The following is a 25,328-nucleotide window of genomic DNA, read 5'->3' on the forward strand; positions in this document are numbered from 1 at the left end:
AAATGTACATGGAGGTATGTGAATGTCTAAAACAAATGTGATCACTTTAAATGGAGCAGAGAAAAAAGAAAAAAGTGAAGATGAATAAATTCTACATCTATTCTAAAATCTAAATCAACATATATATCTCAACAATCTAAAGGAACAGACGTTATTTTCTTAATAACACCCATTTGTTTGTTTGTTTGTGTGTGTGTGTGTGTGTGTGTGTGTGTGTGTGTGTGTGTGTGTGTGTGTGTGTGTGCGCGTGTGTGTGCGTGTGTGTGTGTGTGTGTGTGTGTGTAGCGCATGGGAGGGGCATGAGTAGCCTACATTGCAGTACCACGAGATGTCATTCGTAATGTAAAACTGTAGTCAGGTCGTCACCGCCTTGGATTTTAGACAGGTGTCTTGCACAGGCTCGCATGCCATCGTTACGACCCATTTCCCACGAGGGGAAAACGAAGAGAAGTCTCTTCCGCGTCCGTGTACCCGATGGAATTAGACTGTGACAGCACGGGGCACCGGGGGCACCCAGCGGACGGCCAACTTAACAGCGGAACCGGAGAGTGTCACGGAATCGTAGAATGCCGTTTTCCAGTGTTTCACAAAATGTTTTTCTTCGCAGAAAGGACGCCTTCAAAATTTCCTAAAGAACCTATCTATGGATCGTTTCGCAGTCTGAATTGTGATTTATCAGCGTAATCTAACGGGAAACTTGGCTCCGGTGTTATGGCTTCGAGCTCTGGAAAGATAAGCCAGTCACCGGGAACATGCAACGGGACCGCTGCGGACTTCTCGAATATGGAACAAGAACTGTACGATTATCAGATGCACACCAAAATGTGCAAGAAAATAGCGCAGCTTACCAAGGTAAGAATGAACGTGATGGTGATTTGGAAGCGATTGCGTTCGTGCAGATAAACAACACCTCGGCTGTGCAGGCAGGCAAAGCGCATACAGAACCTGATCTGTATCCCCGACATTGCAGCAACGTGGAAGGCTGTGCAATCTTAGCCTATGGGCTGGAACCACTATAGGCATACAGCGATTAACGGCGCATTACCATATACAGCAGCGTCAGCGATATAGCAAAAATTATGACGTTGGATAGTATAAGTACTTTACCCTACATTACGAATGCAACAGGGGTAAAATGGTCAAACCCATCTTACAGACAACAAGTGAGTGCCTGCTCCGGGCGGGTTAAGTAATACTAATATTATTAGAGCTGAATTCTGTACCATATCATAATAGACTACACTGAGTGTGTTTGCAGTTCAAAATGTTTTGTTCGAAAATATAGCCTCAGTACATTGCGTGTACCGCACAACTTTTTCGATTTGGGTTGCAGATGGCTCAGCAGCCGTGTTTCAGTATCTTTAGCTTTGAGGAATGAAAGAAGGAATGGACGAACCAACGAACGAAGGAACGAATGAATGAATGAATGAATAAGATATAGTCATAGCTTGGTCGTTTTCTGTTGTATACCTACAGAGATATTCGGTGTGAATACGTGAACCATTTTTTGTTAAAAGAAAACTACTGTTTTAATTTTGCACTGTCAGCAATATCAGATGTACCCACGCGTATAAACATAGGTCAAAGGTCACGACTATTTAAACTGTCGGCCCACAAATGTAAGAGGGGTCATTGGAGCGGCAGTTATTAGCAGAACTGGCATGTACGTGACAGTGTAACAGCCCCGTCACTGAATACATTAGGCCAAGGCTGGAAGTCAACTGACGTGTGCGCGTGTGTAGCAGAAGTACCACAGCAGCAGGTTGAAATGATTTTTTCCCTCTTGCATCACGTGTGTTTATGTTCAACCCTATGAGCCATGACTGGACTCCACTGATATAAAAATTCTGTTCGTGCAGACCCAGGACTCCTCCCATGTGTCAGCTTTACTTAAATGACCAAAAGGCCTGACAGCTGCAGAGGTAACACGGCTATAGCCGCGATCCCACCATGCACTTCTGCAGCGACATGGGTTTACAAGTTACCTAACTCGACTGCAATGCTGTACTTCACGAGCAACTTCAGATTTAAACAAATGTTCACAACGTACCTAATACTAAAAGAATTCCGAAATAATAAAAAGCGAAAATTAGTCAAACCACAGTTTCTGTAATTTAAGCAATAAATGTGGTGATGTAGATGGTGGAGGAAATGTTTGAGAACTTGCACTTCATTGACCTGTGAAGATGTCCAGTGTGGTACATGGCATATGGTGTTAATTTAGCTACATCTGATCATAAAACTAACACCCATTGACAGATGATAGGAATTCTCAAAGCAGCTAACGTGGCCCACCGTCTGTGTCAACAACATGGTGACTGGCAAAGTTCAGGATTCTCCATTCCAATATAGCTGCTGTTGGCTGTTACATGGCCTTTGATACAAGGCCAAGACCAAAATACCTTGTTCAGCTACATCTAAATTTGCTCACATCCACCTTGTGAGTACATTTATGATCCTAGGATGAATTCTGTGATCGGATGCAAAGCACTTTGTAAGTCGCTCTGGATAAGATCGTCTGCTAAATGCCATAAATGTAAATGTAAATGAAGATGGAAGAGACAAAGAATATTTTTCTGTGAATATGAAGTGTAGTTTTGATTAGTAGTAAACACAGAACTGCTGAGAACTTATGGTTGCTTCGGGCATTGGTTAAGGATTGCATACTGTTGATTTGTGGTAGTGATGTCTGGATCCTTGGGAGGAGAGATCCAGTTAAGGCGTCCTGGCAACCACAAATACCCTCAGCCTGCTGCCATTCTGCTGAATTTGAATCCAGTCTTTCCTGATACCTGTATGGGTGTAATCCTCAGTGTGATGTTTACATCTCCACTGTCACAGCATTGTGAAAAATAATCATTTTACCCCTAGAAATAAGAATGTCAGCAATGCCCAGTGTGCTCAGTCATTGTTAATGGACTTTCAGGAAATGTGGAAACATGCTGACATAAAAAGATGTTGTGTGTGTATGTGTGTGTGTCTCTCTCTCTCTCTCTCTCTCTCTCTCTCTCTCTCTCTCTCACACACACACACACACACACACACACACACATACACACACACACACACACACACACACACACACACACACACACACACACATACACACACACACACACCACTTCAGGGTACGAATGAATTGCTTCTGTAAATTACCTTGGTAGAATATGAGAGAGAAAGAGAGAGAGACAGAGAGAATAGTAAAGAGAGAGAAAGAGCCAGGACAGCAGGAGTTATGAACACTGTGAGGGAAGCCAGAGAAAGATCCAGACAGTCCATCATAAGTGGAATGCCCAGCCCCCGGTGACTGGTGACAGACAGGCTGGCGTCCCAGCCACAGAAGCTGCTGGCACGGTAAGTGAGATGTTGCAACCTGATGACACCACGGGTGTGGAAGCTTACGAGAGGAACGGTGACACGCCGTCGCAGGACACCCGCTGACACACTTCAGAAATACACCCACAAGCATAAATACAAAATCTGGAAATATCATTTTCATGTCCATGGTTATTTTGGGCGGCGCAAAGTTAATAGCAAAAGTTAAAGGTAAAAGTGCAGAATGGTGCAACACATTTTGCAGGTGTCAGTCACGATGGTACAACGTTACTCATGGCATTGTCAGTCAGACATGTTCAACACACTTAAGCAGCAGGTCTTAGTGGACATGCACCAGCTGGAAAACAACAAAAAAACAAGTAAAAACAATCTAAAAAATGCAAACAATGAACAAACAATGAACAATAATGTTGGGAAGGGTCATGTTTACAGATAAGGAAAAAAACACACATCTGGAACAGAGCAAGAAACTAATTAAATGCTCACTGCAGGTCTGAGGGTTTATAATCACTTTCTGTATAAACCTTATGACACCTTGACAGCAGTAAAGTACAAATGTATCCTTGATCCTCATCAGAGACCCCTGAAAGAGCTCTCATCGGCTACAGTTTCATTCCGCATCATGATAATGATCCCAAACACATTCAGAATAGTATTTCAGAAGCAAAGAAGGAATTGGCAGTTTGACAGTCCTCAACTTGGGCACCCCCGGTTTAGAGCTATAAACAGGCTCAAAAGGACCTGCCCAGCCAACTTGATCCATTTTAGGAACTATGGTCTGTCCACAATTAGCAAGACTATGCAAGCTAGCATTTAGCAGCACTGCTCCTGAGTGTGTGTGAGTTTGTGTATGTATACATACACACACACACATTCACACACAAGCAAGTTGGAAAAAAACAAAAAATGGCTGCGGTCAACGCCCCCCTACTTCACGCTTTATAGGCACCAGTAAACTAATCCAGTAAGAAAAGAAGAGAAGCTGCAGCGAGTGAGTCCCTCTAGACACGTTAAACACCCCTGTGGTGTACACAGGAGCATGTGTTGTTTAACTTCCAGGTCGCATTAAATCAAACGAGCAGAGAAGCGGCACAGACTGTTCTCAGGCTGAAATGCACATTTGTTTGATCTCGTTAACATTGAGAAGTGAAGTCGGATCAGGCTGATTACATGTTTTGGTATTTCCTGTTTTCTGGTTTTTTTTTCCCAAAGCACAGCACAAATCAAATTAATTGAAAGACGGAAATGATCAAAAAAGAAAAAAGTCCCATTAAAGCCTACAGGAGCAGAAGTGTCACTCCTGGTCTACCAGTATGATGGTCCCTTTCCACTTGATGGTTTCTAATGCACAAATTGCCATCAGTACTATCTGCACATATTTCCTTTCTCCATTGACCTGAACTGTTGAAAGGTTTACATAAAAATACCTTCTTAGTACTTTAAAGCAGCATGATACATCACATTTCTAGTTCACTTGCTCCATGGTCTCTGGTGGACGCCCAAATTTGACCACTCGGCTGAATTTCTTTTTTGTTTGCTTGTGGCTGTTAAATACATTTTAAACATATACTGCTACTAATAATAACAATAGTAATAAATAACTCTTGACTTCTCCTCCTGTCTCTTACATTTTTCGCCTCCTCTCCCTGGAGAACTGGACTTGTGCCACCACTGAGATGCTGCATCCGGGTCTAGCCCTTCAGTGACGGCACCACTGGAAGGTCAGAAGGTCAGGCAGAATGTCAGGTGGTGCCTCAGAATTCACTCCTGACCTCAAGTCGTATTTCCTGTTTCAGTAGTTTGAAGCCTCAATCTGCAGTACAGACTGGAAAGGACAGGATGAGATCAATGGCCTAAATAAGATATGTGCACTATTCCTTGATCTCACTGACCTCAGGCCAGGACATATTCTTTTTTTACTCTGCCATGATCCTTTTGTTACAGTCTGTTTTGAAGTACGGTCCACTGGTCTGAGGTCAGAGCAGCATCAGCCCCATAGGCAGTCAACATCTACGTTCCTTAATGTCCATAATCTATAAACATGTATGGAACACACATACTCATTTCTGAATATTGACTTCTAGCCTTATAGATTAGGATTTGTGTTTGGCTGATACACTGCGGGTTCTGGATAGGAACATAACATTTAGTAATAAGATATTGAACTTCAGGAATTTATGCCTGGGGCCGTTTTGATAGGTCAGTCGATATTATAGCACATGGGAGTTCAGGGATCATATGTGCAGATATTCATAGTGGATACTCATGCGGGATTGGTCGTTTGATCTTTGTTGTTTTGTTGTTATGACATTTTTGTTGCATTGCTCCCACCCCAAAGGCTCTGTTCAAGACCAGCAATCATTTAGCTAGATCTGAATTCTGCTTGCTTCGTTGCTCTCTTCCCAACCTGCAGACCTCACTCTTCATATATTAAATTATATAATCAAATATTGTGTATATCTTACAGAGAAAAGTAAACATGGTCATCACAAGCCTGGAGCTTTAGATCTTTATAAGCTAATTAGGCCTTCAACTGACAAAGTAAACAGCTTTGCTTGAGGTGTTTGGTTTTTTTTGTTTCTTTTTCTCTTAGCAGGAACTGTGCTGACAAGCATGCGATACAGGCGTGACCCTTGAGTCGATACCTGAGTCGTTCATTGCAAATGTGTTCAAAAATTCAAGAGGTGTCCAAAATCAATAGGTTCATGTGGATGGCTGAGGGGGGAGGAAGGGTTGGATTGATGAGAGCGATCAATATGCGCTTTGCATCACCTCCTCTGTAAGACCTGCCGTTTGCGGCTGGGCTAAACTCAACATGCAGAGAAGCGCGTTGGCGTCTGAGGGATGGCGGGGGGAGCAGGTGGGCTCTCTTGTTCTGCTTCGGTACGTGTTGCTAATGAGGCCCGCTAGTGTCGTCTCATCGCCGACCTTGGTGATGCGACCGGACCCGTGCTTCGGCCGATGCAAGGTCGCCATGGAAATGGCCATTAAGGCAGTTCAGGGCGGGCTTCTTTGACACTGGTGTAATGGTGTTGGGCCTGTGTGGCTTATTAGAGCATCTGCTGGTGGGTATGCGCACAGGCGGGTTTGACCACGTCCAGCAGCCACAGGTGGGTTTCCCACCTCCTCCGATCCTCCTCCTTTGCGTCCTCCTTGCAGGCTCCCTACAGGACAACTTAATTTTCCAACTACAACAGGTACAAAAAGCCTTTTGGGCTGTGCATTTTGCCAATGACCTCATAGATGTCTCTCCTGTATCTTTACGACATGCACAGAGCTCCCCTGCAAGTCAGTCATCGGTAGTAATCAATCATCGGTAGTAATCAATCATCAGTAGTAATCAATCATCGGTAGTAATCAGTCATCGGTAGTCAATAGTGACCAGAGATATTCCCATTCTGTCAGCCACAGATCTGAGGTCAGTGAGTGGGATGCACAGCTGCACTTTGCCTTTGACTATTTCAGATGATTCCAGTGCACCTGTCTCTCTCTCAGTGCACCTGTCTCTCTCCCAGTCCACCTGTCTCTCTCTCAGTGCACCTGTCTCTCTCTCAGTGCACCTGTCTCTCTCTCAGTGCACCTGTCTGTGTTCCGCATTCTTCTGCATGCAGGCCCCATACCACGCATGGCCGGACTGGGTGGCCTCAGGTCTCGGGTCCCACTGCAAGCCTGCTTCATAACACCACAGATCATGTAATATTTGTGGAGGCTCAGAGTCGTGAAGGCAAATGAATCAGACGTGGCTTTGATTTGGTTCTTTGAATTATACCATTTAAATGAACCAATTCAGCAATGTGAGCTGAAATGCCGGTAATTCACTAATCAAACAAAAAATTTTAAATACTGCTCAGTCAACATGTACATAATTCCAAAAAAATGATAAGACCCATATAACTGGATGAACATTATGAACATTATTTTTAACATTTCACACTAACTGCAGGATTTTTTTTGCTTCTATTTTGGAACTATTTGGAGTTTTTCAGCTGACTCTGAATTCTGCTATCATGTTCATTGCAATAAAGGTTTTTATTTTGTATATTTCTATTTCCTTTTAAAATTATTTTTCTTGTATGGTTTTCCTTATCTTCATTGTACAAATGTGTGTGTCTGTGCATGTGTGCTTGTAGGTGATATACTCTCTCAACACTAAGAATGAGGAGCAAGAAGCAACCTTGCAGACATTACGGCGTGCTACCGTGGAGACACAAGGCACCCTCCAGCCAACCACAAGTCAGGATGAGGAGGGGGAGGAGTCTGCATCGGCCCTCAGAATCCGCCTCTTGGAGCTCCAGGCCACGGTGGAAGAGGTTGAACGTGTGCGCATGCACATGCAAATCAGTATTCTGCACCAGTCAGTTTAGGTCTGTTGTCATGAGGTGGTGTGTGTGTTTTCCAGGTGGAGGAGCGCGGGCAGAGGGCCGAGGTGGAGTACGCGGAGCACGTGGCTGTGCTGACCCAAGAGGCGGTGGACCTGCGGCGGGACTACCAGAGCCTGCAGGTGGAGCGGGACGGCCAGCGCCGGCAGCTCCAGCAGGTCCAGGAGGAGAACGTCCGTCTGGAGGAGGAGTGCCAGCAGCTGCGTCAGCGGAGGGACGAGGAGCGGAAGAGGGCGGAGGAGGAGAGGGAGAGAAGGGAGGAGGAGGAGAGGGAGAGACAGGAGGTTGAGGAGAGGGAGAGGGAGGGGAAAGAGCTGAGGAGAGAGGATGAGGAGAGGAGGAGGGTGGAGGAAGAGTGCGAGAAGCAGTTGCGTGCGCTGAGGGCGGAGCTCAAGAACCTGCAGGAGGACAGGGAGAGGGCAGAGGAGGACTTGAGGAACGAGAAGGAGGAGTGGCGGAGGAGGATGGAGGTCGTGGAGGAGGAGAGAAGAGAGGAGCAGGAGGCGGCGAGGAAAACGCTGCAGCAAATTCTGAACGAACACATGAGCCAGTGGCAGCAGAGGGAGGAGGAGAACCGCAAATCCCACAATGCAATGCTGCAGCAGAGGCTGAAGAAGGTGGAGGCAGAGCTGGAGACACGAGAACAGGGGCTGAATGACTGCAGCAGACACATCAGCAAACTGCAAGAGAGAATAGAGGTACACACCCCCACACACACCACTCCTAGTGTGTGGGAGTTTCTGTGTCCAAAGTTGTAATTTGGCTAGTGTCAGTGATGCTTCCACCTTCATTTGAGATAGAGATTAGAGGGGTCAGACATAAATACCCTTAATTAACATCACTCAGTCTTTCTGTCTCTCTCTGACACACACAGCTGCGTGGAGATGGTGCACAGTTCCCTTTATTTAGTCCAAGCAGTCCGTTACCTGTATTATACAGTATAAAAAATTATATGCAACAATCTGGCTAAATTTATCTGGCTAATATTATCTATTATTATTAAATTAGATTATCTAGCATACAGTCAGTACTGGCTTTTGATTTGATCTGGATTTTAATCACATCTAGAAAACAGAAGTATAAGTTCATCATAATCACTGACAGATGAAAAGAATAACATTGATTATCTTGCTAGAATGGCACCTGTATAAGGATTGGATTAGGCAGCTCTTGTCAGTTCTTGGTTTCCAAATCTCAATTCAATTGAACATTTGTGGAATATGCTAGAAAAAACAAGTCTGACCCATGTGCACTCCACCTAAAGAACCTAAAGGAATTGTTGTTACAGTTAGCACATCTTGGTTCCACTTCTCGTGAAGTCCAGCCATCGGTTGGTTAGGACTGTTTTGGCAGATCAATGGGAGACTATGCAGGTGGTTTGAAACTTTACAGAAAAAAGATTGTAAAAGATTATTTTAAAATGGTCTTTAAATATATAAAAAACAATTCAGAAGAACATGCAAATGTCTAACTGTTGTGGCTGAAACAAGAGTGACAGCTGAGAACCGTTATTGGTTAGGTCCAACCAATATTGAGGTCAACACTGACCTCAGAATTAGAGAACATCATTTAATCACACCATCAGGTGTAAATGATGAGGTGTAACAGAGGTAAATGATCTTATTTAGAGGCTCACATATTAATGTGTAAGTTGCTGTGGGATTTGAATTAATGACCTTGGTGGTGATAGCACCTTACACTACCTGCTCCTGAGCTCCTGAATGATCTGAAAGTATGTGAGACTGGCTTACCTTGAAAAATCCCTAGAACAAAAAAAAAGTTATGTGGCCAACTGTGGAGGAGGAAACGCACATTAATCACTAGACCTGTCTGTCTCAAGATCTTAATTCTAAAGAACATTTATAGTACAAACATTCCAATATAACAATAGCAAAACAACCCACAAATAACCTAACTCTGAAGGCAGAGTGGCTATTTTGAGGGGGGGGGGGATTCCTAGACCAGTTTCTTTTGGCAAACAATAATAGAGAGTATCTAAAGTTATTACAAAAATATTCAAGAAGTGCAGTTGCTACACTTATAAGTATTCCAAAATAATGTGCAGTGAAGTGTGAAGCCGGAATGTTGCAGGAATGTTGCATAAACAAACCCCTCAGTTTGTGGATAACAAATTTTAGGTCAGATTTACACAACAGGTTAATATTTAGACCCTTCGTGAAGATGAGACTTGAAATACAGAATACAGAAACTCAGTGTTGTGAGCTTCACTCCAAAACATGAACGGGGAAAATTTCAGTTTTAGATATGTCCAGTTAGCCAGAACAGGCATTAAATGAAGAAACTGCGTGTATAATACAAAGTGGTGAAATGACAGGGTCAGCGATAAACAGCATATTACCAGTATGCAGTGAAATTTTATTCCCTAGACCAGCTCGGTCCAGTCCACAAATCCGTGAGACATTTTGAATGGAAGTAGCCCAAGGCTCCATCGCTGTTTCAAAGAGCAGGGGAGAGAAGGTGTGGCCTTGCCTAGCGTCTTTTCCCAAGGGGAACTGTAGAGAGCAAAACTCATTATTGCACACCAGCGTTTGAGGAAATTTAATCCAATGAAATAAACGTCTCGCCAAATCCAGATGGCTGTGACACATCGCAGTGAAATGTATTCAGCTTTTGATCTCCTGCACCTTAAAGACTTTGCATCCAAATGTGCCTTACACACATGGCACGCTGAGAATACTGAAACAGACTCTCAGTCCCGAGCTGTTCCGAGGGCCGCCTTGACCCCTGAACCGAGCGCCACGTTCTCCGCTCCCCCCTTCGTAGGATCTGGAGGAGCAGCTGGAAAACGGGCGTTACCGGGTCACGGAGGCAGAGCGGACGGCGGCGAAAGCGGAGGAGGAGCTGGCCGTGGCGAAGGAACGCCTGCTGCTGCAGGAGAACGAGCTGCAGAGCAAGTCAGGTAAAAATCACCCTGCCAAACACCTGCTCAGGGTTTCACGCGGTTGCTCCGGACGCCTGCCTGTAGTTAAGAGTGACACTCTCACCATTTGACCCCTGCCCTCCAAGATTGAATTCGCTAGTCTTCCCACTGGGTTTCTACACTTTAAACAGCACAACTTCAACACTTTGATCTGATCTAAGCCGCCGTTCGTTTTCACCGGGGTGCCGTCTGAAAGCTGCTTATTGACAGACCCATCGCTCTCTCCCTCTAATACTCTCTGACCTTTGCTGCTTCCGTCCTTAGCTATCCCTCTGTTCCCATCACTCTCATGCCCTCTCTCTCTCTCCATCTTTTTTCCCTTCCACCTTCTCCCTGCGTAGAGGAGCTGCTGAGCCAAAGCTCCTCTCAGGTGAAGGTCTCGGCCGAGGTGGAGGACCTGCGATCGCAGCTGAGCCGCCTCAACATGAAGAACAAGGAGTTGGAGCTTCAGAACAGCGGCCGCTCCAACGACCACGCACGCATGCTCAAACAGGTACAAACGCCAGCACTAAAATGCGTCCCACTTCACACGACATGTGCATTACAAAATAAAAGTCCTGATGCGTTATCTTTGTTGATACTTCAGATAGTATAGTAAAAATGATAGAAGACCACGGTGAATTGTCATCTTGCCAGTTCAGGTATGCGTCTTAGCCAGACAAGAAATAGTTACACTTTCATTTTTAGGGAGAATGTTCCACAAGCCGTGTGAACATGCTGTTCAGTGTGATGTCCTAGCAAGCAGGACTTCCCTTACACTGCTGCTCTGCAGTCTTCATTTCAATTCCACCCCTGCACAGATCCCCTCACTGACACAATGAGAACAGAAGCTCTTGTTAAAGTCAATGCACAGAAAATGACCTTTTCTTCACAAAGGAGAAAAGGCAAAAGGCTGAATTAGGCTATATTTATAATCCTAATCATGGCATTGTGTGTTTGTGTGTGTGTGTGTGTGTGTGTGTGTGTGTGTGTGTTCGCCAGCATGCAGACACCCTATCCTCCATGCGCTTAGAGCTGCAGCGCGCTCACACCGAGGAGATCCGACGTCTCCACCAGGAGGTGGAGAAGGAGCGGGCGACAGACAGGCAGGAGCTGGAGGAGGAGAAGAAGCTGGTGCAGCAGAAGCTGGAGGAGGAGAAAGCCCGTCTGAAGGAGCAGCTCCGCAAGGCCCTGGAGGAGGTGATCCGCAAGCACGCCGGCGAGCTGCGCCAGGCGCACAACGCGCTGGACGCCGAGAGGAGAGCGACGGAACAGGTGTGCGCCGAGGGGGGCGGGGCGGTGGGGGCGGGGCAGTGGGGGCGGGGCCGTAATGGGAGGGCCGACGCCCTCACCGAGTGTCTTGACATTTGACCCGCCTCCATAGGCCGAGGAACAGAGGAGGGCTGCCGAGGAGGAGAGGCGGCACCTGGAGACAGAGGGGGAGGAGCTCCGCATGCAAATGCAGGTGTCCATCACAGAGGTGAATGGAACATTGTGAAGTGTATGGAATATGATTTTATCATACAGAACAACTGTCATGTTCATCATATGTAGGTGATGCCACATTGCTGTGTTTTGTAATCCAGTAGAATTCTCCTCTTGCTGAGAAAAAGGTCCGACATGGATGTATTAAGGCATCCCAGATATATGCAAGAAGCTCCATTAAAAAGAAATTTATAACTCCATTAGTCTACCTAATAGCAGGGCAGTCTCCGAATCTGTGAATCTAATACATTATCATGAGACATAATATAATAATTCTTATAGCATTACCTGCAAAGCATTCTTGGCAATAACTCTTCCAACTATGTTGGACCAAGACATTACAGAATAATAAAGCATAATATGCATTTAATCTTACTGTCCTACTTTCTGAAAAACCCTGACTGCTGATAGGTGCTTCAGTAGCAAAATATGCGTTAATGTGCAGATCAGAATCAGAATATTTATATAGCGCCATTAAACAGCTACAGTACTGCATCTACATAAAGCAATAAAGCATGTCAAATATGGAAAAAAAAATTGAAGAAAAAAGCACAGAACCATTGTACATTCACACTGCAGCAAATGAAAACGTCTTAAACCTAGTGGAAAAATCTTTGACTGTTGAAAACGGAAAAGCATCATGGCTATAAGTAAACACGAATATATAAAACGTGTCATTCCTAGAGCGTAAAGAACTGCTACTCAGATCACCCCGGATCAATACGCAGCACCCAGGCCCATGCACGCATCGGGTTTCATCGCTTTCATGAGGCGTGCCTCGCAATGCTTCTCACGCAGATCAGAAAACTGCAGGAAGTGATCCAATCGCTGGAGGAGGAGAGGGAGGAGATGCGGAGGAGGGAGGCGGAGAGGGAGGCACAGCGGGAGAAGGAGGAGGCCGGCCCCACGTGCGGCCCACAGTGTGAAAGACTGAGGACCGAGCTAGAGGGCACACACCACAACCTTGAGCAAACGCAGGTACGCAAGCACGCACGTGAGCACGCACGTGAGCGCGCACGTGCACATGCACGCCTGCCCATGCACGTGCACGGCCCTAGGAGTCTCTAAGGCCAGTACAGGACTTGCGGACTTCAGCATATCTGTACTGCTCAGAGGAATGGAAAGAGAGAGAGAGAGAGAGAGAGAGAGAGAGAGAGAGAGAGAGAGAGAGAGAGAGAGAGAGAGAGAGGCTGGCATACACCCACCCTAGACCACGATTGCCCCATTAACTAACCTGCCCGATCCTCTAGAGGGACTTTGCTCTGCAGAAGGAAAACCTGCAAGCAGAGATCTCCAGTCTGAAGAAAGAGAGGGAGATTCTACAGCAGGCCAACCACAGCATGGAGGAGAGGATCAGGTCTGTAGAAGGACCCGTACATTTTTGTACATTATATATTGTTTGAATGGGAAATATGATGTAAGAAATTATCCTATATATGGATATGTGTGTATATGAATGTGCGCAGGCTGCAGTTTGAGAAGAACTTCTCGGATCATGTAGCAGATGTTCAGAAAGAAAGAGAGAAGGAGATCAGAGACCTTAACCATCACTGGCAGCACAAGCTGGAAGAGCTACAGACACAGGTCGCACATACTCACACACACACACACACACACACACGTTCGCTTATTCTTTTTGAACCTCCACCTTTCTGCATCCCCAGCTGGAGGAGAACCGAGCCCTCTCCGAAAAGGGGGCCGGGGAGAGGGAGAGAGAAGGCGGCCCCGGCAGTGGGGAGATGGAGCGAATGAAGCAGGAGATTCAGAAGACCAGAGAGATGAACAGATCGCTGCGAGCACAGCTCAACTGCACCGTCCAAGAGAAGGAGCGGCTGATGAAGAAACAGCAGTTACAGGTCAATGCGTGCACCAACGCACACCTGCCACTAATGCTGAGCACGCCTGCGCGACTCTGTGCATCGTGTGTGTGTGTGTGTGTTGTGTCAGGTCGTGCAGGAGGAAGATGAGGATGAGGAGGCAACGAGCGTCGACACCGGGAGGGAGGCGTGCGATTGGTCGCAGCGGGAGGAGGAGCTGTTGCGGGCGGAGAACCTGAACCACCAGCGCGTCCTGCAGGTGATGGAGGCGCGCGCCAGTGAGGAGCTACAGGTGGAGAGACAGCGTCTCCACACACAGCACAAACTTCAGCTCGGTAACCCAAACAATACACAGACACGCCATACCCACTGAGAATCCTCATCTAGACTCAGAGGTTGTTAAAAATAGACATCAGACTTCAGCAAAGTAGTGCACAGACAAATGGCAACTGCAGATATAAATGACCTGATATATAATACATACCGTTTCCTTTTTAAAGTGTCTGGTGTGTCGTCTCTGCGTGTGTGTGTGTGTGTGTGTGTGTGTGTGTGTGTGTGTGTGTGTGTGTGTGTGTGTGTGTGTGTGTGTGTGTGTGTGTGTGTGTGTGTGTGTGTGTAGAGAAGCAGAAAGCAGAGCTTACCCAGCAGCACACCGAGTGGGTGAAGCAAGTCACACAGAGGCACATGCAGCAGATTGAGGACCTGCAGAATGAACTGCAAACGCACACACAAATGGTGGCCCTGCAACAGGTGAAGTTCTGACACGCTAGCCCACACGCTCCCAACAATGATCCTGTCAGACTGGCATTCACCACCAGCATACAAGGAGATGGCACTTAGCTACACCTACTCAGCTGAACTTACGGACTAGCAAATCATTCTTCAGTCACTTCTTATTGTCAGAAGTTAACTGACTCACAGTAATTTGTCTCATCTGCACAATGTTGCATTTATGTATATGCTATAATCATGAGTGTTTGCATAAAGACTTCACAGCACTTGAAGGTGCATATAGAGCATCAATATATGCTAAAATGCGCCCAGCCAGTACAGGACATTTGGCCAAAAACAGGTCACTAATGAAAGGGGCCAGTGAAGGCTGCCATCACCAACAGACTAAAAGGGAGCAGGACAGTCAATCATCTGACTTCAGAATGGCGGTGCTAAGAGAGGCGGAACACAGCCTTCAGTTGGCTGTAAAATATGCGACAGCCTGTTAGGTGTGGCTGTAGAACACGTCTTCCTCACAAAACAGCCCCTCTGGCGCATAATCGACCCACGCGCCAGTGGATCAGATCTATACGAGGGATAACCCAGCCCCCTGCCCCGCCCCTTTCTGCCTCCCGTTCCACCAGGATCTGAAGCAGCAGAACCGGCTGCAGTCGCTGGAGCGTCAGCTGGACGAGAGGGGCGGCGAGGTGCAGGAGCTGAAGAGGGAGAACGAGGAGCTGAGGGAACGACTGAGCACGCTCAGAGCCGAGAGAGCGGCCAGCGTCGACCGCAAACTCCCGGACAGAAGGTCAGACTGATCAAAATGGTGTTACTTACAATAAGAGTGCACCAAATGACATCAGTTAATACAGTGCTTAGCAGGAATTCGTAGTCGATTTTACAGTTCTGTTGGACATCCTATTTCCAAAACCATGGGCGTCAATATGGAGTTTTCCCTCCCTTGTGATTATAACGGCCTCCAGTCTTCTGGAAAGCTTTTCCACAGGCTTTGGAGAATCTGTGGAAAGGTGTTGAGGCAGGGCCTTCCCCAAACAGCTGTCCCAAAGTCAGAAGCATATTTGTCTAACAAGTATTTATCTGCTGCAGCATTAACATTACCCTTCACTGGAACTTAAGGGTCCAGGCCGAACCCTGAATAATAGACCATCGCACCAGATCATTATCCCCCCCCCCCTCCCACCACCACCAAACTTCACTACTTAGCGTTCCAGAAGACAGAAGAACTTCTAGCATCCAGCAAAACCAGATTTGCCCATCAACTTGCCACATACTGTAAGTAAAGGATATTCATTGCTCCAAAGAACGTGTTTCCACTTCCTCAGAGCCCAGGTGAGGTGCCTCAACCCTGTGACTCTCCATGTCACTCACCTGCCTCAGCCCTGTGACTCTCTACGTCACTCACCTACATCAGCCCTGTGACTCTCTACGTCACTCACCTGCCTCAGCCCTGTGACTCTCTACGTCACTCACCTACATCAGCCCTGTGACTCTCTACGTCACTCACCTGCCTCAGCCCTGTGACTCTCTACGTCACTCACCTGCCTCAGCCCTGTGACTCTCCCTGTCACTCACCTGCCTCTACCGCAAGGGATGCGGTAGAGAACATGGGCAGAAACGACGTGCTACGTCACTCACCTGCCTCAGCCCTGTGACTCTCTACGTCACTCACCTACATCAGCCCTGTGACTCTCTACGTCACTCACCTACATCAGCCCTGTGACTCTCTACGTCACTCACCTACATCAGCCCTGTGACTCTCTACGTCACTCACCTACATCAGCCCTGTGACTCTCTACGTCATTCACCTACATCAGCCCTGTGACTCTCTACGTCATTCACCTACATCAGCCCTGTGACTCTCTACGTCACTCACCTACATCAGCCCTGTGACTCTCTACGTCACTCACCTACATCAGCCCTGTGACTCTCTACGTCATTCACCTACATCAGCCCTGTGACTCTCCACGTCACTCACCTACATCAGCCCTGTGACTCTCTACGTCACTCACCTACATCAGCCCTGTGACTCTCCACGTCACTCACCTACATCAGCCCTGTGACTCTCTACGTCACTCACCTACATCAGCCCTGTGACTCTCCACGTCACTCACCTACATCAGCCCTGTGACTCTCTACGTCACTCACCTACATCAGCCCTGTGACTGTCTACGTCACTCACCTACATCAGCCCTGTGACTCTCTACGTCACTCACCTACATCAGCCCTGTGACTCTACGTCACTCACCTACATCAACCCTGTGACTCTCTACGTCACTCACCTGCCTCAGCCCTGTGACTCTCTACGTCACTCACCTACATCAGCCCTGTGACTCTCCACGTCACTCACCTACATCAGCCCTGTGACTCTCTACGTCACTCACCTACATCAGTCCTGTGACTCTCCACGTCACTCACCTACATCAGCCCTGTGACTCTCCACATTCTGCTGCTTCTTGGCTGAGCTGCAGCTGTTCCTATATGCTTCCATTTCACAATAACAACACACACTAACTTGTGGTTAAGGAGGCACGTTATCCCCAAGCTCTTCAGCATGACTCCCGGTGTATTACCAGCGCTTGTCTGTGGAGATTGCATGGCTATGTACTTGGAATTTAGACACCTGTTGGTGTGGCTGAAACATATCAGTGCGGATTTAGCTTGTTAATTATTAATTGTTAATTATTAAAGTTAATATCATTTGGATTAATAAATTCATTAGGTTTGGCCATTAATGTTAGTAGTAGGTATAATAAAGACTACACAATCTTTGTAATATTGAAAGAGGTCTGTTTTAATAACTCTTCTAATGTCACACTTAATATAATACAAGTAGAACAAACCCCATGAGAATCCAATTAATGCAATGAAAACCAATTAAACATTAGTAAAGCTTTTCTATCTGGTCATGGAACCATTCTCTCTCTCTCTCACTCTCTCTCTCTCTCTCTCTCTCTCTCACTCACACACACACACACACACACACACTGTATTGCTATTTTAAGCTGAACTTTTAAATTAGAGGTACCAGTTCACAGATATATGTCCCAACAAATACATATTCGATTAATCTATAGAAATAGCACTTGATTCCTTGTATTCATCATTCAGTCAGCATTAAGTCGCACCTTGTAAACTTTACATGGCTATATAATCAGCTCAGCATTGGTCAGCTACCCCAACATATCTAGTGTCCAGTGTTGGCAGAATGAACTGTGCTTACACAAGCCGTTGGCTGGCTAAAATGGCATCAATTCTGTCCGAGCTTTGATAAGTGAGACGAATGATCTGATTTTAGAAGAGTCTGGCTTGCCAAGAACTCAATTGCTAGCATTAAATATTGCAATGTGCCTAAGTTTGAGATGGGTCGGTGTCGCATTAGAGTTGGAAAGTTTCAATGTTTGTCAAAAGTAGGTTATTTCTTTCTATCCTGGTCCTCAGATTTATTTTCCTGGATTTTGTAATCTCTGTTAGTTCACTGACCATACCCGAGTTCTAGGCAAAGGATAGATGGAAAATCTGTGGCACCTAGAACACTAGAGCTGCGACTGGAATCATTACATTCTATGACATCCTATGACAAATTAACTGATTTTAAAAAAGCCAAAACCAGATTTAAGATTTGACGTGTGAAGATGATCTATCAGTTATCTATCAATACTTTTTTACCCATGTTTTATCATTTATTCATTAATCAATCAGTTATCACCTTTGTTTCAGGGGCAATAAGGACTTTTATCATTGCTAAAAATGGCACAATTTCACATTTAACACACTGCTGCCTTGTTTCCGCAGGCAGGAAAACACATTTCCAGTAACAGCATAAACCTCCACACAGGCAAGCATATAGCAGATATGAGGTCAGAGAAATTCTGCTGACATAGTCATAGAGAAATATAAATGATATGCCAATGTAGCTTGCCTGGCTGAGCAGGCAGGGCAAGGTGCTTCCAGCATCATGTGTGTCAAAGACTGGATCCCCACGAAGCACATGTGTCAGGGACTGGATCCCCACGAAGCACATGTGTCAGGGACTGGATCCCCACGAAGCACATGTGTCAGGGACTGGATCCCCACAAAGCACATATGTCAGGGACTGGATCCCCACGAAGCACATGTGTCAGGGACTGGATCCCCACGAAGCACATGTGTCAGGGACTGGATCCCCACGAAGCACGTGTCAGGGACTGGATCCCCACGAAGCACATGTGTCAGGGACTGGATCCCCACGAAGCACGTGTCAGGGACTGGATCCCCACAAAGCACGTGTCAGGGACTGGATCCCCACGAAGCACATGTGTCAGGGACTGGATCCCCACGAAGCACGTGTCAGGGACTGGATCCCCACAAAGCACGTGTCAGGGACTGGATCCCCACGAAGCACATGTGTCAGGGACTGGATCCCCACGAAGCACGTGTCAGGGACTGGATCCCCACGAAGCACATGTGTCAGGGACTGGATCCCCACGAAGCACATGTGTCAGGGACTGGATCCCCACGAAGCACATGTGTCAGGGACTGGATCCCCACGAAGCACATGTGTCAGGGACTGGATCCCCAGGAGCACATGTGCTGTCATACTGATACAGATACTGGTAAATTGGCCTGGATACAAGCATCTGCTAAACAATATAATTTTTTTCTATTTGTCTTATTTTTTACCATTTTATTACATGGCAGTTTAAAGTGTGTTAGTCATATAAAATGCTGGTAGGGTTCTGGTTGTATATAAATGCTAGAAATGACTAGAAATGACCATTATACTTAGTCCTGTAATAATAAGGTGGTTTGAAAGGCAAACAGTCCCGCATTCAAGAAACTCACAGATCTTCTTCCTGGACAAACTGCCCCACTACAGTCAGCCACCTCGCACTGATGATTGACGAGCTGACGCCTACATGAGGAAACTCAACGTCTCCTTTAAGTCCCACTGATGCCGACTTATTGAACGTTACACCGCTGTATCACATAACTCCACAAGCAACTGGATTCTGGACTTGCTCACTGACCAATCATGGCCAGCCAGGACTAGTGAGCTCAGGACTGAGTCTTGCACCTCAAGGGACCCTGCAGGAAAGTGTCCTGAGCCCATTGCTTCACTCCTCGTACAGCCACGACCGTCACAGGGCATAACGGATTCTGTCAAGCAGCACTACCACCGGCACCGCCTACGAGGAGAAGGTGGAACTCAAATGGACGGAGACACAGAAAACAATCTGTGCCTCAGCATTGAGCTTGGAAACAGTGTGGGCACTGTTAGCCCGTTTTCATCAAAGGAGCCTCTTTTCAGAGGAGTGACACCATCCAAGCACTTCAGGATCCACAAGACCTCCTTGGTCCTGCCCACCTCCACTCTCATCAAGGCCCACAAGTGCCAACACTCCCTCAGGAGGGTGAGGACGTTCAGTCTGGATCTGGACCCCTCAGTAGGGAGCATCTGTCAACCCATGAAGCTTTGCAGTGGCTGGTCGGAACCGCCCAGGGAACCACTGGGATGGCTGTGTCAGTTGTAAAAGACATTTATGTATGAGATGCTTTGCTTCCCTACCATTTGGTACCAGATTAGTCATGCACAACCAGAGTGCGGGACACTTTTTTAAACTAGAGCTGTCAAGCTACTGGCTCTCACCCACCTAATGTGCCAGTCAAGCATAGTTTGTTGCAGGATTTTCCTTCATTCAAACTGGGACTGCAATTTCAAAGTGCCATATCCATGCCTCATTGTAACCACACTGCTTAGACAATTACCACTGCTAGATGGTATACAAGATGAGACCATGTGTAACGGCGGGTGTAGGAGGCAGGCACCACGACGTTGACGGTGAACATAGAACATTTATTGGGCAAAACGTGTAAGCTCTGGGTGGAGCGCGAGCAGCAAACAACACACACTCACGCAGACACGAAACTTTAGACAAAGACGAGCACAAGACCTTATATAGGTGATTCCCACATTATATAGGTAACACATACCCTCGTGATCTTGAGACAAGCCACAGGTGCGACTACGAACACGCTCACAAACGACCCACGGAACTACAAATATGGACATAACGACACGCAGACAACGTAACGGCACGCCCACAGGGAAGGGTCCGGAGCTGTGACCGTGACACCATGACCTTATACAGAATACGTTAGTCTCTCTGTATGTATTGCTTTGGTGCAATAATTATACGTAGTACTGTCCCTGACATAAGTTCTGTCACTTATCCATGTTGTGGAAACAAAAGCTTATAACCTGACTTTAAATTCATCAATTGGTTTTAGAAATGACTCATATGAAAGCTGAAACCCTCCCAAATGAGATTTAATTTACGAAAATAAATTTGCTTCATTGCAGAAATATTGATCATTTAATGAACACAGAAACGTCAGATTTTGGCAAGACAAAAATTTTGTCGCCCATAGAAAGTAGCCTAAGGTGAAAATCAAACAAATAATTCACTTCATATACAAATATATGCTTCAAAACACTGGTGTATGATGTTGTGGTGCTATTAGAGCCACATTTAATATTTTGTGTGACTTCCACAAGCTTGAAGGACCGCATCCATGCGGTTCGACAATGATTCTTTCGTCTAGTGGTTTTTCCAGCTTAAAGTACCTTGTGTTCAGGACTATCTATTCTACCTTGGAGATTCCAAGCAACTACATAGCACTTTTGTAAGTCGCTCTGGATAAGAGCGTCTGCTAAATGCCATAAATGTAAATGTAATGTAATGATTCATTGGAATAGCAAAGAATGCAGTCTTACATGGCATTTATGGCATTAGGCAGACACCCTTCTCTAGAGCGACTTACATTTTAATCTCATTTTTATACAAGTGAGCAATTGAGGGTTAAGGGCCTTGCTCAGGGGCACCTCAGTCATGGCCTCAGGTCTGGGAATCGAACCCGGGACCCTCCGGTCACAAGACCAGTTCCCTAACCATCAGGCCATGACTGCCCCATGGCCATGACTGCCCCATGACTTACATGCCTCCCAGAGTTCAAAATTCTTTGGTTTTGTCTTCCAAGCTTCCTCTTTCATCTTACCCAAAACATGCTCAATGATGTTCATGTCTGGTGACTGGGCTGGCCAGTCCTGGAGCACCTTGATCTTCTTCGCCTTGAGCAGGGCTGGACTAGGACAAAAAATCGGCCCTGGCATTTTTGGTATAGACCGGCCCCTCATAATTAGCGGAGCACAACTGACTTGTAATTTATGTATGTGGGGTACGACGTAGAAAAGAAATAAAATAAAAAATTTATAAAAAAAAAAAAAAAGTTATTGGATTCACCTTATCTTAGCATAGTCATCTTAGCATTATTATATTACAGTCACTTTTATGATTTTATTGAAATCATCTCTAATATGTATTTTCTGAATTTCTCCGATTTAACAGCTCAATTCTAATTCTTCAGGTTAAAGGTGCTCCCTCCTTTAAACAGCTATAACATGTATTTGTATCTGGCTACACTGAAAAAAATAAAGCATTGGCTCAGTGTAATAAAATTGAATTAATCAATCACACAAATTTTTTTTCATTGACTCAATCCAAAAAACTTAATTCATGACTAAATGAATTTAGTTTTTTGAATTGATTCAATGAAAAAAAAATTCCTGTGATTGGTTAATTCAATTTTATTACATTGAGCCAATGCTTTATTTTTTTCAGTGTACAAACAAAGCTGCTTTATGAATTCATGCAACGCAAACATGTCTTAAAAGCATTTGACACCGTTTTACTCTTATTCAGTGTGGGCATATCTTTTGCTAATATTACTTTTATATTTTTTTACACTTACTGTAGTCATGCTTAAATTGCAAAGCTTTTATTTATCATTTATAAGTTTTAAAATCTGTAACTTTACTTTGAGTGCCTTTTAAAACATTTTGAACCACAGCATAGAGCAGGCGTACTCAACTAAATTTGTCCGCGGTCCAATTTTGGCAGATACCTGTGACCTGAGGTCCGGTGCGGCGGGGGGTGGCGAACGTAAGTTGTTGGCGGGGTGGGGGGGGGGGGAACGGTGGAGGCGTTTATACTTTCGCGAGCGTCACTGCAGTGTTCTCCGAAACGATAGGCGTTTTGTCCAAAACGATATGTGGTAGAAACACCCCTCAAAACAGGGTAATGAACATTTACCTGACCAATTTTAATGTTGCTATATGTTTCAGGTTTGAAAAGTGCTGGAATTTAGGTTAAAGTACTTTAAAATGCTTGAAATTGTAACTTACTTGGTTTCACAACAAATAGCTGTCTGACTGAATAGTTCTCTTGTGTTAGGTTAACAAATACGAGCCTCTTGTAATTCCAGGACGAAACATGAGAGACCGTGAAGACGTGAAGATTGGGCGTTTTTTAAATAAACAACCATTAAATAATGTGATAAAAAGCGAATTATTTCGAGTATATGTATAAATATTTACCTTAATTATGTTTAACATGCTGGGAAATATTGAAATGGACCTTGAAAGTGACGTACAAGTGCTTTAATTCCACCTTATAAAGGTGTATGAACCCTGAAAACGTGACTTTGTTCATTGCGCTGAAGCGCGGCGCGAAGTTACAAAATTCGAGAGGTGCACGACCTCTCGAACCGACAGCGCGCGAGGCACTAGCGCAAACGCTGAGCCACAGCGATTACGTCATTTTCGCCGCGCGGACCCTCGCGCCGCACGCGAAGTCAACCAGGCAGGCTTGTTGTTGGGGGGGGGGGGGCAAACGTAACACTCGTGACGGAGTGTTTTTTCAATAGCCCTGAAATAAATGCTACGGTTTTGTTTTGGTCCGTATCCAGTTAATCAGGAATGAGATTGGGTCCGGACAGGCCTGCGTTCGGGTCCGGATCCGGACCGCGGTCCGCCAGTTGAGTACCCCTGGCATAGAGGCTACAAATTCAAACTACTATGCAACCTTTCAACACACCTTTAACCTAAATATCTAAACTGCTATGATAGCCTAAAATGGAAACTTCCTGCTCATCCAACACTTCTGTCTTGACCATTTGCTATTTTATCAGAATAAGGCCGCGTGGCTGCCAGATTTTGGGAAGTATGCAAATACCAATTAATATTGATACTAATCAATCGCCATTGCTCATCATTCTCATGTAATAAAGTTCCTGTGTTATCCTAACATTACTATCTGCTTACGTACTACACTTTCCCGCTCAGTCTGTCCCCCGGTTTCTCTTTCACAAGCCTGCATCTGACTGCTGCTCTCCCTGTCTGCTGCTGCCGTCTTCACCTACAGAGGATGCGGAGGCTACAGCAGCGAACATGTCTGTGATTTTTACACATTTTGTAGCATCTACATTGAGACTCTTCAATTTCTTCGTAACTTCTCCGCACCCCCTTTCTGCCGCTTCTGTTGCTCCATGCTGCCTTCCTTTAAAGTCAAAGTCAAATTTATTCATATAGCGCTTTTCACAACACAAGTTGTCACAAAGCAGCTTTACAATCGTATGGGTCCAGATCCCTAATGAGCAAGCCAAAGGCGACAGTGGCGAGGAAAAACTCCCTATAGGGTGGGGATTAGGAAGAAACCTCGGGAGGACCAAGACTCAAAAGGGAACCCATCCTCCATTGGGCGGCCCATTTAACAACGCACTCAACACTGAACATAGCGGGAGTTACAGCGGACCACGCAGAGAAAGGGTGGGGCCGCTTTCGTCCTATATCCTGATTGGTTCAGTCCACTGTCTATATTGAAGATGGGCCAATGGGCCACCCCCTCTAAATTGTGGGCCGGTCTCTTCGAAAAAAAGGGAAGAAAAAAAATCTATCCGCCCCTGAGGACTGTCGGCCCACCGGGCAAATGCCCGGTACGCCAGATTACCAGTCCAGCCCTGGCCTTGAGGAACTTTGATGTAGAGATGGATGTATGAGATGAAGCACCATCCTGCTGCAAAATTTGACAAAATTTATGATTGGGAATGTAAGATGTAGCTAATACTTCTTGATATTTTAGGCTATCGATACTACCTTCCACCTTGCAAATGTTTCGCACACCCCCATATTGAATGTAAACCTAGACCATGATCTTTCCACCACCAAACTTGACTGTTTTCTGGGTGAATCCAGTAGGTCTCCTGCAGTATTTGCGGCAGCTGTGGTGTAATTCAACTGAAGATTCATCTTCTGCCACTTTTCCACACGTTTTTTTACCTGCCTTTTGTTTAGTGCTGGCTTCTGGGCACTGATTCGACCATGGAGGCCATTTTGAGACAGAATCCTACAAACTGTTCTAGTTGACACAGGGACTTGAGGTGACCAGGCCTGGTGGAGCTCTGCTGCAGTGGAAGAGGGACTGGCTTTGGATTTTCTAACCAACAAACGTTCCTCCCGAGCAGTTGTCTTGTGGGGTCTGCCGGCCCTGGGCTTGTCAAAAACATCTCCAGTCTCTTCAAATCTTTTTTTAATTCTTTGTACTTGATGCTGAGACACATTAAAGGTGCCAGCCACCTCTGCAGTGGATTTGGTCTTCAACGTCTTGATAATCAAGGCTTTGGTCGCAGGATGGATTTTTGGCATGTTGTCAGAGGTCAAGTTACAGTGCAAGTGAAGGTCTGGGGTGCTGGAGTTCTTTTTATACACACCCACTAATTAACCAATCAATTAGTGAGCACAGGTGAGGCTGTAAACTAGGATTGGGTGCATTATATGACAAGGTG

The 25,328-nt window shown here is 45.7% G+C and overlaps 1 protein-coding gene across 2 annotated transcripts in view; it reads left to right on the forward strand.

Moving 5' to 3' along the window:
• Positions 1-309: 309 nt before the first annotated feature.
• The window catches only part of fam184b (family with sequence similarity 184 member B), a 28,400-nt gene continuing 3,381 nt past the window's right edge, over positions 310-25,328 (forward strand). For both annotated transcript variants that reach the window (XM_077011022.1, XM_077011031.1), the window contains exons 1-14: positions 310-852; positions 7,467-7,646; positions 7,736-8,413; positions 10,500-10,635; positions 10,998-11,149; positions 11,638-11,910; positions 12,020-12,115; positions 12,919-13,098; positions 13,371-13,477; positions 13,587-13,704; positions 13,785-13,976; positions 14,068-14,272; positions 14,557-14,687; positions 15,293-15,456. In XM_077011022.1, the coding sequence (XP_076867137.1) occupies positions 712-852; positions 7,467-7,646; positions 7,736-8,413; positions 10,500-10,635; positions 10,998-11,149; positions 11,638-11,910; positions 12,020-12,115; positions 12,919-13,098; positions 13,371-13,477; positions 13,587-13,704; positions 13,785-13,976; positions 14,068-14,272; positions 14,557-14,687; positions 15,293-15,456 (2,753 nt within the window). In that variant the 5' untranslated portion in view covers positions 310-711. The remainder of the gene's footprint in view (positions 853-7,466; positions 7,647-7,735; positions 8,414-10,499; positions 10,636-10,997; positions 11,150-11,637; positions 11,911-12,019; positions 12,116-12,918; positions 13,099-13,370; positions 13,478-13,586; positions 13,705-13,784; positions 13,977-14,067; positions 14,273-14,556; positions 14,688-15,292; positions 15,457-25,328) is intronic.

This window comes from Brachyhypopomus gauderio, chromosome 1 (assembly GCF_052324685.1).
Source record: "Brachyhypopomus gauderio isolate BG-103 chromosome 1, BGAUD_0.2, whole genome shotgun sequence".
Taxonomy (NCBI): domain Eukaryota; kingdom Metazoa; phylum Chordata; class Actinopteri; order Gymnotiformes; family Hypopomidae; genus Brachyhypopomus; species Brachyhypopomus gauderio.